The sequence below is a fragment of the Thunnus maccoyii genome, chromosome 7, assembly GCF_910596095.1.
Source record: "Thunnus maccoyii chromosome 7, fThuMac1.1, whole genome shotgun sequence".
Classification (NCBI taxonomy): Eukaryota; Metazoa; Chordata; class Actinopteri; order Scombriformes; family Scombridae; genus Thunnus; species Thunnus maccoyii.
Genome location: NC_056539.1, coordinates 25,018,910 through 25,032,766, shown reverse-complemented (window position 1 = coordinate 25,032,766; position 13,857 = coordinate 25,018,910). Strand labels below are relative to the sequence as shown.

Genomic DNA, 13,857 nt, shown 5'->3' with positions numbered 1-13,857 from the left:
TTAGGTACATCTAAGAGAGGAGAGAGTGAGACTTCAAAGGGTGTACTGCTCACTCTGTGTGTGACTGACAGAGGACCTTGCTCGTTTAAAGAACTCCATGATGAAAAGGATGCAGAAATCTAATGTCCTCTGAGTTTATTAGCATTGCATATCCAAAAAAGCATTTGTTTTGTTGCTGATGCTGTCGCATGCAGCTGAAAGGCCCGCTATGGGTGTGCGTGTCTTATTCCCTGCATCCCCTGCCAAATGTGAAGTGCTGATTGTTCAAGGAGATCAGCAGTCCTTTGGCAGTATAATGCAGAGTTGTGTGTGTGTGTGTGTGTGTGTGTGTGTGTGTGTGTGTGTGTGTGTATGTGTGTGTGTGTGTGTGTGTGTATGTTTGCACTGATGAGATGCCCACCACCCACACCAGTGTATGGTTACTAGAATAAACTGCTGCCCTGTAAATGACAATATATTTTCTATTAGTTTCTACCCTACATGTTGAGCCTACTTACTGATTATATTTTGCATACATACTTGTGTTTTTATGTCTCCACACCAGCGACAGCCTTGGCAGGAGGCATTATATTTTCAGGTTGTCCGTCCATCCGTCTGTCCCATTCTCATGAATGCGATATCTCAGAAACGCCTGGAGGGAACTTCATAACATCTGGCACAAACGTCCACTTGGACTCAAGGATGAACTGATTAGATTTAGTGGTCAAAGGTCAAAGATTAAGGTCACTTTGACCTCACAAGCACGTTTTTGGCCATAACTCAAGAATTCATACACTAATTATGACAAAGTTTCACACAAATGTCTAATAGGATAAAATTATGAAGTGATGACATTTTATATCCAAAAGGTCAAAGGTTAACATTACTGTGACATCCTAATGTTCTGCAAAAACCCTTTTCTGGCCATTATTCAACACCATAACTCTGGAACAGAAGGGGAGATTGTCACCATATTTCACATTTGGTCAGATACTGAATTGGTGAATGGGTGCTCACCTTGAAACTGGGGTGAATGTTTAGATCTTCTGTGCTGCCCGGTTGAAGATATGTGTGAAGTGTCCACGTTTTAGAATTTGTAACTTCTTTGCAGCAACATCCATATCTGAAGCATCGTCTACTTTCATGGCTACAACGTTGTGTTCTATCAGAATCAGCACTTTGGCCAAGAATGTGAACATATACAGGGAAAATACACTTAATACCTTTTATTAAATTCCTTCAAAATCTTCACTACAAATATTATGAGTCTGGACAGACATGGATGTAAACTGCAACTTGACTGGTTGGCAGAGCATAAAACCACATTTAGTCTATAGAATGACAAAAAACACAGAAAACAGAAAAATGCCCATCACAATTTTCCAGAGCCCAAAATGAAACTGGAATTAAACCATTTATTATCATTTGTTGAATTTTTGTGGATGACTTTTCTTTCATTTAACTGATCCAATAATTGTTTCAGCTCTAGTTTAGATTTGAGAGATTTGACCCCTTTCATTATAGATATTTCAAGGCGGTTAACAGCACCGGGTTCGATTTCTCATCAGTTCAGTCCACGTTAAGGTAACGTGCAGAGATTTTGACCTCCAAATACACTTCAGAGTAATGTTTCCGGTCCCTGTTTTGTTTTCAATCACGGACCCTACTAGCACACGCAATGACTATATATGTACAAGCACGAGGGTTACACAAAAGTATTTTCATGCTCTTCCACAAATCAACAATTGGTTGATGTAATGCCAAGAAATGTAGCAATGCTGCAGCAAGAGACAGGGAGGAAGAAAACTGGCAGCCAACCTTTTTTTTGCACCACAGACCATATTTATAGAACACCAATGGAGGTAGAGGTGGGGTTATGACAGGAAATAAAGCTTAGACTATAAACATGAGTTGTTTGAATATTATTACACAGGTTAGACTTTTTATCTCCCCTAATTCCTCTGAAGTTACTCTCAAACTTGTGTGTTTTGTTTTTTTTAATCTTGGCTAGGTAGTTGAAACACTAATAGGAACACAGCTCAGACAGATTGAGTAAGTGGGTGATGATGGATTACTTCACATACTGATATGTACTGTAGATGCAGCACAGACTGGCTATGCAAAGTTCAACATAATTACCTCTAAAATAGCCTTTAATAGCCCATAAAGTTATTCAATTATTATTCAGCTGTTGTCCAGTTCATATTAATTCCTCACAGTCTGTTGGCAAATTATCTACAACAATGTAGGTCTCAAAATATTCAAAAAAATGGCCTTTGCATATGTTTTTATATGTTTTTTAGGCCTCAAAGATGCACAAAGTATGATTTGGTGAGAAATGCCAACTATAAACAAATCTGTCCGCTCACTGACTCAAAAATTCTGAAGGGTACCCTTTCAGATTACTGAAAGAATACTTTTGGTCTGTGAAGACTATCATATCCATCCTAGAAAGAAGATACTCCCTCAGAAGGTAAACAGAAGGTAAACAGAAACCTGTGCTGTCAGCGAGATTTCTCCCTTGTGCTCGTTTGACATTGCCACCCATGATGACATTGCCCCCCGTCAGTTGCCCAGCGTGATGATTAACAGAGCAGAGCCTTGGCATTAAATAGGGATTCTGCTGTAATCCAGTCAATGATTGGATACTGGCAGACATTCTGCGCTCTATCCTTCCCAATAGGTTATGGGATGCCAAATGGTCCAGGTGACAGCTGTGGGGGCCAGTCATGGTTATTCAGTACCCTCTAAATGACCTTTAGAGGCTTGGAAAGATAAAATCTGAGTCTAATATCTGAAGTGTGCATTAACATCTCGGCTGCAGAGTTTCTTAAAAGTGATGAGGGATTTATTTGTGTCATGATCTCCAAGTTTGACATATGACAGTTGTGTTTGGCAGATTTGAAGGATTGTACAAATAAAGCCTATAGAGATCACAATGCAGAATCACAAGTCAGGGCCTGCATATTTGAAATATCTCTGAACTGCTGACCATAAATCAGTTTCCTTCTAAAGTCAGAGTGGTGTTGAGTAGTCAAAGCTTGCTGATCCTGTTCTATGCAAGCAATTCACTGCTTGGCCATGTGAACTGCATGAGTTTAATTGTTCTCAACCTCTCATCTCAAGAATCTTGTTGAATCCAGCCCCTGTTTGGTGGCAGGAGTGTAATATCTTTTTCTAACTCCTTGAAAGAATTTCTTTTTTACTGCTAGAGGGGAAAGAGAACAGTGGGAAAACCGCCTTTTATAGTAGGAATTTGAGTCATGTGCTCTTAAGTTAAGAGCTTTCTATGTCCTTCCAAACCCCCCCTTCCCTCCTCTTTTATTTGCACAATTACCCTGTTCAGTAGAGGTTCAGCCATGCCATCAATTACAGTTTTGTTCTTAATATTACTGCTCAATTAAATCAGACAAATTCTGTCATCGTCTCACTCTCCCTTTTCTTAACTCGATCTCTATCTCGCTCCTTCCTCCTTCAGAGGGAGTAACAGGTCTGAAGGAGTTGGCCTTCCTGAGGGACCTTGCGGAGCAGAATTCGGTGAAGTATGGCGTCGACCGAGCATCTGACCGAGACCGTTCTGTAGCGTCCTCGTCCGGATCAGCAGGGACTTCCATGATGCCAGTGATGAAGGGCAGCATGATGGTGCTGAACCAACTGAGCAACCTGGAGACGACAGTGGGTCGCTTCTACATCAACCTACCCAACCGTATGATCGACCTGGCCCGTTTCAGCCTGCCCTATGCTGACCCCATGGGAGACGGTGAGTACTCTGGACCCAACTGGATTGAAAAGAACTTCGGTCTGGACTAATTTGATATTTTAGATTATAGCCAAGATCATTGAGGTTTCTATCCATAACAAGTTGCAATGAGTTCAGTCAAAGCGAACTAAATTGACATAAATATAGGGCTGCAACTAACAATTATTGTCATTATTGATTAATCTGATAAATCGATAAATAATTTTGTCTGTAAGATGTCAAAAATAATTTTCTTTAAATGTCTTGTTTTGTCTGACTAACAGTCCCAAAACCCAAAAATATTCAGTTTACTTTCATATATGACGAAAAAAAGCATCAAATCTTCACATCTAAGAAGCTGAATCCAGCAAATATTTGGCATGTTTGCTTATGAGATGATTAAAACAATTATTCCATTATTATTCCAACAGTTGCTGATTAATTTTCTCTTGATTGACTAATTGACCTATTGTTGCAACTGCATGAATTAATCAGTATTACATTTGGGTAAACGGTAAGAAACACGTAGCCTGATAAACACTCAATTGCAAATACAGTGTGTCGTATCCATCCTGCCAACATTTTTTTTCAGTTGACATGAAAACTTCATTTGCAGTTACTTAGAATAGTTAAGTTAATGTTTGTCATGTTTGACTCATCCCTGCTTTTTCAGCCAACAAAATTGCGATTGGCTCGCTTTATTTTTCCATCTGGGGAATCAGCTGTTAATGAGCGTAACATTTGAACCGTTTCGAAGTCTGGAGCCAGGCTAATAAACACTTACTAGAAGTCAAATGAAACAGTTCAGATGAGTAATCAGCTAATCTGAGCTGTTGCATGAACTTCATTCACATCTTTCTTGTTTCTCCAGGCTTTATTATGACTGTGAGCCGGCCGTGTTATTTTGGTAACCTGCTCCTGGGCGTAGTCGGGGTGGATGTGAATCTTGCCTACATCTTGGAGGATGTCACCTACTACCAAGACTCTCTGGCTTCATACACCTTCCTCATTGACAACAAAGGTCAGTCCCATGGAAGACAGGCCATGTGTTAGTAATCCGCTCCAGTGCAAATATTTTTTTTGGATGCAGGACTTTCCCACACATGCACAAACTCATGTTCTTCATCACATAAGAATTAGCAGGGTTATCTACTGCAGAGAAATGGTGCTCTTTTTCCAAATTCCCTTCCATTAATGGTAACTTGTGGTCAGCAAAATGAACAAAATTAGAATTCTAAGCCTTTAACAAAACAAAAAACATACGACCTACATCTCTGCGCCTATTCATAGTATCAATCTTTATTAGTCATAACCATAGAGAAAAGCTCCAAATGGTGGGAAAAGAATGTGTTTTGGTGTTCTTGTTTAACATACAAATGGAATTACACTTTATTTTGTCTGTCTCAACATCTTCCAAAGCCATTATTCCTTATTAGATTTAATTGACATCTTCTAGGTAGCTCTGGCATTTCTTTGGCATTTCATTCTCTCTTGAGCCATGCCTCAGTGCGTTGCCACAGTGCCGGGCGGTAGTGCTCATGTCCGGTCCTGGTTTGTCTTGGCCTCAGCTGAGGTGGTCTTGACTGAAGTGGTGCTGTGCAACAGGTAGGCTGTGCTCTGTTGGCCTGAAGAACTGTGCCATTAATGGACAGGCTTTAGCTAAATGAAACTATAACTACAGATTGGTTCTGTTACTTATACTAAGTAATATTGGCTGAAAAAAAAGGTGACACTGCTCTTGGTGGCATTGTCCTCCTGCCAAGCGACCTGCAAATCTAAGATGAAAATTAGGTATTTAAAAGGAAACTAAAATAAAATGAGAACTAGGTTTTCATTGCATTTATATGGCACACACATAAATATTACTTTTATTGGTATGTCTTTCATAGCAGATCTAAGGGTTTCATTCAGTAATATAGAGGGGGAGGTAAAGCGAGAGTACCTGTCAACTCATAATCCAACCTGACTGTTCAGAAGTTGATCCAAATTCGAGTTGCAGTCCTTCTGTCTCTTCTCTGAAAGCTCACTGCAGCCATCACCGCCAACACAGGGGCGATTCAGCAGTAAAAACAGACAGTAGGAATGTCAGGAATGTGGAGAGAAGAGTTAGCAAAGTGCATAGAGCTCTGGCCATTTTCACACCTTTGTGCATAACTGTGTCACTCGGTTTTTTATCTTTTATCTTTTAAAAATGTCACCCCCTAATGAAAACACTTCAAATAACCCCAACTGAAACCGAATACTCACCAAGCCCAAACCATAATAAAACTGGGAAAGCATATGTATCTAATTTGACTGGTTCAAAAAAACAACAACAAAACAACCAGACTTAATTTGTGAAGGTTTTTGGTGTGGGCAATGCAATGCTGTTTGGAGGCAAGAAGGAGGGAGAATTCAAAAAAAAACCTGAAGCTGAAGGTAAAGTTTGGTTGGAGATTTGATGAGGAGCAAGTGAAGAGCAGGTGGGAAGAAGAACATGTGGAGGAGAGGAGATTTTGGAAGGTGGGAGAAGGAGAAAGAGGTGGAGGAAAGTTATAAAACATGGGCACAGTTACTGACTCAAATGGTTTGCACGAGTGTTAGCCACCATCAGAATTTTTAAGCAAACCAAAACCCAATTATTGCGAGTGAGTTTTTGCAGCTGTGCGAGTTCCGCTCCTCTGCTGTGCCATTCAAAGAGTCTCTTTTTTTTTTCTCTCTCTCTCTCTAAAATGTTTGTTATTGTAATAAATATGCCATCAAATTATAGCTTATTACTGCACCGGCCTATTAACGCAGCAACTCGGTAAACATTGACAAATGACTCCTATTAAAGTTATTAGCCGGCATGCAAATCGTCTGCTGCCAATTAGAGTTTAGGTAAATACTCAGCTGACAAGAAGCTTCCGGACCTGAAGCTAAAATAGTAGATGAGTATGTGGGATTTATTTTTGCATGGAAAGCTTGTAGGAATTGTGACTTTTTTTGGAATCTGCTGCTTCTCTGATAAATATAGACCCTCTTTTTCTCACTAAATACACACAATGTTATTAGAACTGAGTAAAAGCACATGGTATTTTGTTTGTTTACTCCCTTGAACACAGATGGGCTTTCAATTCTGTGTTTCTTTAGGGCTTTCTCTCTCCCAGAATGATTACCACTGCTGTTAAGAGCTGTGTTTACTACGGGACTACACTTTCTTATTAGAGAGTACTGTTTGCGACTGAGCGCCTTTGGAACACTTTGAAGGTTATTATTTCTGTTGTGCCGCTCAGTGGAATTTCAGATTTTGGGGGAGAAAGCAGCATTAAACTGCACGGTTCCCTCTTCGGTTGATGCTGTGACTCTGTAGCGAACACAGCGCTGCAGAATCAGATTCAGATGCTGCTGCTGCTTTAACTAGTTGTATTTCACACATATCACTTCTGGAAATTGGCCACACGTACACACATTTTTATTCTCCATTGATTTATTTTATTTCACACTAGACTGTCAATTTTATGAATTGAAATGAACGTGTCCCTTGTTTGTTAGTGACCACCAATTTATCTGCTGCTGGTGCGTTATTGTTTTAATGATGTATGCAGATCCTGTTTTTCTTTGTTTGGTGTAAAAGCACCAATTAATGATGTTGCTGTTGTCAACTGGTTGATTTCCCAGGTTACACCCTGATGCACCCATCACTAACACGGCCCTATCTGATGACGGAGCCTCCCCTGCACACAGACATCATCCACTATGAGAACATCCCAGGATTCCCCGCTGTACGACAGAATATCCTCAGGTGAGAAGGGATGAGGAAGACGCCAGCTTCAAAAACCATTTAAAACCAAAATTACCTTCAGCCGTGGATATAAACCAGTTCATAGCACATTTAATGTGTATTTTTGTGATTACTCAAAAGCTCTGTATTTCTTGCAGCCTCCCTTTGGGCAGTCAGATCATCGTCGTGCCGGTCAACTCCTCTCTGTCCTGGCACACCAACCGACTCAGGGACAACAGCAAAGACGCATACAACGTTAGCTACGCCTGGAAGCTGGTAGGTGACGGTGTAGTCGGCTCAACACGTAACATTTTTCCTTCACAGATCAGCATTTAGTTGATGACTTTCTGCTTCACCATTTCACACTTGAAGACACACACAAATAAGCAAGTTTGCATACATTTCAAATCTATTTGAAATAAGAACACATGACTAAGCAGTGCACCCAACATCATCATCTTTTTCTTATTGTCTGTGTAATTTTAATGTTTCCCAAAGCAGAAAATAAAGTTAGTTTATAAATCAACTTTAACAATGATGGAGATTATATACCAATAATTTCTTATTTTGTCATTATTTGAATGACAGTAGGCCAGAATAAATATAAGTGAAAGGATTACACCCTTTTAAAACACATCAAGTGCTTTTGTAGTCAGATCAATGACGAATGATCTTTGGCTCATGAGCCTTTGTCATGACGGGACAAAAACCGTCTCAAATACTCCTCCGCTGACTTAACTTTCTCTCCGTCTCTTCCCTCGCTGTCTATAGCTCGTTATCATTTCTGTATAGCTGTATAAAAACAGTATAGAGATTTATGTTCCCAGCCTTTGTGTCTCCACCAAACCTCCGCCACCTTAAATTAGTCAGTGTAATAAAAACCAAGTGCTCCCACACCCAGAAACTGTCTACGCCTCAAATCTGCTTTTCCTCTCAGGCCCAGAAGTGTCATGTGTTAGGAACAAATGGCAACAGGACAGCAATAACATCACGCCATGTTGACTCTTTTTGCTTTCTGACATTTAGAGTTTTTGGCAGGAGCAAAAATATCGCACTTAATGTAGACATTTCACTTTTGGCCTTTTTTAAAAGCTTTTGACATTTTGTTTTTTTCACACAAGCGCAAGAGTTCAAACACATCACCTTTGCCATGACTTGGACAGCTGTGTCTGGTTTTTAAAATGAATGTTCCAGACCCAGAAAAATGACCTAGAGAGCAACAATCAAGAAGAGACTGTTGTTCCCACGCAGTTTTTTTTCCTATATTCAGGGAACTTATCAATGAAACGATCATATTGTCAAATTTTGTACTTTTGACCACAATTACGACAAAATTAGTTCATTTTCTCCTATTTCCTCATGACATGGTTCAGCAACAAGGCCTCATAATTTAAAGACCAGGCTAGTCCTGCATGATTTATTTAGAATTGGTGGGGCGATAGCAGTTGTCTTCTGTGGAAGACGCCTGCAGCCCATAAAACACCGACTGTGATGTCTAACACTAAACATAGAGAAAGAGGGGAGATGGAGATGGGGAGTGTGTGTAATGTCATCGTCTCTCCTGCCTCTAGTTTCGACAAAATATGTAGGACTCAAGTGTACAATAACCATCATCAACACCCAGTATGTTATTCATCAGCTTACCCCGGTCACTAAAAGTAAATGTATCGTATTTTAGTGTATGTACTAAACTTGCTTGACTGCATACTGCGGATTCATCTGGAATATGTTCATGTTAAAGTCCCTTCACTAAAAAAAACTTGGATGTTTGGTGTGTGCTCAGTTTGACTCTAGAAGGGGGAAAGATTCTCAGTGCTCACCTTAAATCTGAATTTAAGATGTGCACATATGACCATGATTTTGTCACAACAGAACAATTTTGGATGCTAATCGTAGTCTAAACTTACACAAGTGGGATGTGAAAATTGAAACTTCCAGTGTAGTATCTTGTGTCTAGTAGTTAAACATTTGAGACAAAACATATTTGTATATTCATAGATGTATAATTTTTCAATCAGGGAGTTGAACAAGGTAGTTGAACTTTTTTGGGGGGGAATAACATATCAGACACAAATCATTATTTAAAGCAGAGTACTTTTAAATGTCTTAAAACATATCAGGAGGGGATCTCTAATGTAAAGCATAAATTAAGCTCCTTTCCTTTCTTGTCCTCTAGGTCCAGGACACGTCGTTCATCCTGTGCATCGTGTACGTGCAGCCAGAGATCCCAGTAAAGCAGCTGAAGAACCTGAACACCGCTCCCAGCTCCAAGCTCCTCTACCATCGTTTAGACCTGTTGGGTCAGCCCAGCTCCTGCCTGCACTTCAAACAGCTCGCCACCGTCGGTAAGAAAAGCACCTGGTCCACAGACCTCGGCTATGATGTCAAAACGTAGAGTATTAGATTAGTATACGATTACAATACTTATTTTTATCCACAGTCAGCTCTAAAACTTTGATTTAGCACCTCTGACTGTCCCTCTTTCCCTCTCTGTGTTTTTCCCAGAATCTCCCACAGTGATGTTGGCAGCTGGTAGTTTCTCCTCTCCCTACGAGCACCTCAGTCAGCCAGAAACAAAGCGTATGGTGGAGCACTACACCGCCTACCTGAGTGATAACACCAGGCTCATAGCCAACCCAGGCCTCAAGGTACACAAGCATGGGAACACAGTTACAGCTCAGTGCTGAGGCTGGCCTGAAGGCACACACTGTCAAACACAGTATTAATGTTGTTTACCTGACAAACACGTGGCACATAGCCAGCCCTGCGGTCTGGTTACAGACGTGTTCACAAATATTCATATTGAGTAAGTATGTAAAAGCACTTTGACACACAATTAATGTGTCCCAGGAGAGCTTAAGGGATTTTTTTTTTTTACACTTGTGTTTTTAGATGTACTTATTGGTTATAACTTTCCTTCAGTTACTTACAGTATCTGACAAAGATGGTCCAACTTTTCAGGCCACTAATATTAAAACTAATATTCACAAAATTTAAATTAAGCTCTGCATCTTTAAGAAGGGGACAGACCCCCATGTGGCTTTGGCAATCTGTGTGCATTCCTGTCCTGGGGGGAGTAGGGGGTTAGAGTTTGAACTCTAAGCCACAGTCCCAGCTCTCATTCCCAGGCTAGTCTTAAAGGCCTCCTCCAGTGACCTCATCACCCCTTTCAAACGTCGAAGCTTTTCTGAAATGGTCCTGTGATGTGATCTTTCTGAGTGTTTTTCAGGTCTTTAGGAGCAATAGAGAAAATTGGTTTTCCGAGCCTTATCATTTGTGATTTCTTGATTATGATTTCTTCATCTTAAACACATCATATTTGATGGAAAATGTGTATGACTGTCTTCAGCAGTAAGACAGTAGAAAAATTTCACTTCTGATTGTAAGTTAAGTTTTGAAAGTAGAGGAGTTGAATAGACAGTAGTCACTTTTTATTTCTGTTTTGTTTTTGTGGCTCGACTGGAGGCAGACTTGCCAAAAGTTTTTTACCAACTTACATTTCAGGCCAACCACAGATTTAATCTCTTACTTTTCTACTCCTTCCCCAATTTCTTTCTTCCTTCCTTCCTCCACCCTCACAATCCCTCCTCTCCCTCTCTCTCTCTCTCTCTCTCCATCCTTCCCCTCGGCAGTCCTCTGTCAGGAACGAGGTTATGGCGACCAGTCACGTCACGGATGAGTGGATGACACTAATGGAAATGAGTAGCCTCAACTGCTACATTGTGCGGCGTTACATAGCAACGCCCAGTGGGGTGCTCCGGATTTACCCAGGATCATTGATGGACAAAGCCTTCGACCCGACCCGTAGACAATGGTGAGGCATACTTTGGAGGGTGTGAAGGGGGAGGAAGGAGTGTGTGTGTGTGTGTGTGTGTGTGTGTGTGTGTGTTTTAGGGGAGAACAAGGAGTTATGAGACAGGGTTGGGTAGGTAAGAGTTAAAGTGAAGTGTGTGTCTGCAAACTGTAGGTGCGTGTTGCTTAAAAATGGTTCATAATCGTTACTGAGCTGAATCTTGTCTAGCTGTTGATTTGTAATAAACTCTTATACAGCCAAGAGAATATTAGGCGGGCATAACATTTTTCATCACTGTTTACTCTAAAGATAAAGTGAAGCTGAAATAATAAAGTTAACAGAGAACACATTTTTTTTTAGTCATGTCCAATTATTCTGGCATGTTCTGTTTTTCTTTGTCCAGTTAGGATGGTTATCAGCACATTTTGTAGAGTACAATCACTGTGAGCACAAGGCTTGTTGGTGATAACCAGTAAATAATTAAAATTTCCACTTCAGCCCTTGGCAAGTGTTTTCAAACCTGCATTGATTGTACATTGTACTGCAAACTTTATGAAACACCCCTGCCTCTGACTGTTTCATGTATTGTGTCGTGTAGGTACCAGCATGCGGTGGCTAACCCTGGCCTCATCACCTTCACGGGGCCCTACCTGGATGTGGGTGGGGCAGGTTATGTTGTGACCATCAGTCACACCATCCATGCCTCCAGGTAAGAAGACTGCATGTATTGTTACCACAGTAAACCCCTCTGCTTTATTAGTTTATTACTGCACAGGGGGATATCTATTTCTACAAGTCACATCTGCTCCTGAATGAGTATCTGAGAAATGATGACTTGTTTAATCATTTCATCATTGCTAAATTTTTTGTGTGAATCTTTACACAGAACCACTAGTGATGAGCAACGATAAATTAAGAGCACTCATTATCAAATGTGGCAGTTGCATGATTATTATGATCCAAGCCATCATTTTAGGCACTTAGGCTTTCAGCCTGGAAGTCACTTCAGTCAGATCTCACCATCTCTGAAGACAGAAGAGAATCTGAAGAAGACATAAGGAGACACTATTTATTATTTTGTTGCAGTGAGAGCATATTCTTCACCCAAATGTACTGGGTTCAGTCCCAGATATCGTCAAGCATCCTCTTCTCGCGTGCTCTTAAGCAAGTCGCTGTATTCCTCCAAACGTCTGGTGTGGACACAAGAAAGCCAAATAACCAAAAGGATAACACACCCTATGCTTTTCCCAATTATCACAGAAATGATTGCAGACTGCTTTCTACATAAACTCTTTTAGTAGAGAATTGGAGGCTTTAAGAAGCATGTAATTGCAGCTGAGATTAAAGTGTTTATGTTTCTAGTTCAGCAAGCTTAAAATGCCACTCACTAGGATAGCCACAACACTGCTTGAAGCAGTGTAACAAGAACTGTTTACCATGGTCCATGCAAATGTACAGTATACAGACAAACAGTGCGTATCGGTGTGTTTGATGAGTCAGGATTAGTTTGTTGTGTACTGGCTCAGTGAGCATATCATTGTGCAGTCTGTCGTTTGTGTAAACAGTAATTCCCAGAGTGTGCAGGTAAATGTGGATTATTGAAGGTGTCTGTAAATGTTGATCTTATCCTGTAAGGTCTGTAGAAAGTAGACTATTGACTTGTAGGATACTTAAGACACAGACACAACAACGGTTTAACAAAGACGTTTTACTTTTTACCAGGTCATTTCAATCCCTTCATGCTTCCTTTTTGTGTCTGTCCTTTTCTTCTTTTTGTCTTCTTATCTGTCCTCTCTTCTCTTTCTAGCTCTCAGATGGCCCCTGGTTATGCAGTTGCAGTGATGGGTATAGACTTTACCCTACGCTACTTCTATAAGGTCCTGCTGGACCTGCTGCCCATCTGCAACCAGGACAAGGGCAACAAGATCAGGTAAGACGGTTGGCTTACTTGTCGTCTTTTTGAGGGTTTTTTCCCCCCCATTTGTTCTGTTGTCCTTCTTCATACACATCATTGCTTCCCTTATGCTTGCCCCTGTAATTTCCTTAGAGTGTGACAAAATTTCATTTTTACTGAGCAAGAATTAAACTTGCAGAATAAAAAGAAAAAAGACAGAGGGAAGAAGAGATAAGCTGATTATCATGGGCTGCTGGAGATGTGGCGTTGCTGCTGCCTCAGTCCTACGTACTTTCTCCAGCTTTTATGTCGACCGTTTTGTTTTTTTTTCTCCTCATACTTTTCTTCCACCCCCTCCTCTCCCAGTCCCCTCTTCTTCCCTTGTCTTCACCTCTCTCTCTCTCTCTCCCTCTTCACTTCCTTCATCTTCTTTCTGTTGATGTTCAGGGGCCATATAAAACAGGATTAGCCCAAATGGGGGTGTGGGGCAAAGAGGAGCAGTATTTGGCAGAATGTTTAAGGAATAAAGGGAGGTAGAATGGAGCATTATTTAGCAGATGGATGAGTTGGAATAGGTACTGGGTAAAAAGAGGGATCTAAAATAATTGTAGTTAATATCGTTTTATGGTAAAACAGGTGTAAGTTAATATTTATTGTTTGATTTAATCCATCCAGCCTCAAAGAATTAGCAGTTACTGTCTGCTCTCACT

The 13,857-nt window shown here is 40.6% G+C and overlaps 1 protein-coding gene across 1 annotated transcript in view; it reads left to right on the top strand.

The window, feature by feature from the left end:
- Positions 1–13,857, top strand: part of cachd1 (cache domain containing 1) — a 92,834-nt gene that overhangs the window by 63,766 nt on the left and 15,211 nt on the right. The window contains exons 9-17 of the mRNA XM_042417329.1: positions 3,458–3,739; positions 4,590–4,739; positions 7,358–7,481; positions 7,619–7,736; positions 9,637–9,805; positions 9,966–10,108; positions 11,093–11,274; positions 11,852–11,962; positions 13,061–13,183. Coding sequence (XP_042273263.1) covers positions 3,458–3,739; positions 4,590–4,739; positions 7,358–7,481; positions 7,619–7,736; positions 9,637–9,805; positions 9,966–10,108; positions 11,093–11,274; positions 11,852–11,962; positions 13,061–13,183 — 1,402 coding nt within the window. The remainder of the gene's footprint in view (positions 1–3,457; positions 3,740–4,589; positions 4,740–7,357; positions 7,482–7,618; positions 7,737–9,636; positions 9,806–9,965; positions 10,109–11,092; positions 11,275–11,851; positions 11,963–13,060; positions 13,184–13,857) is intronic.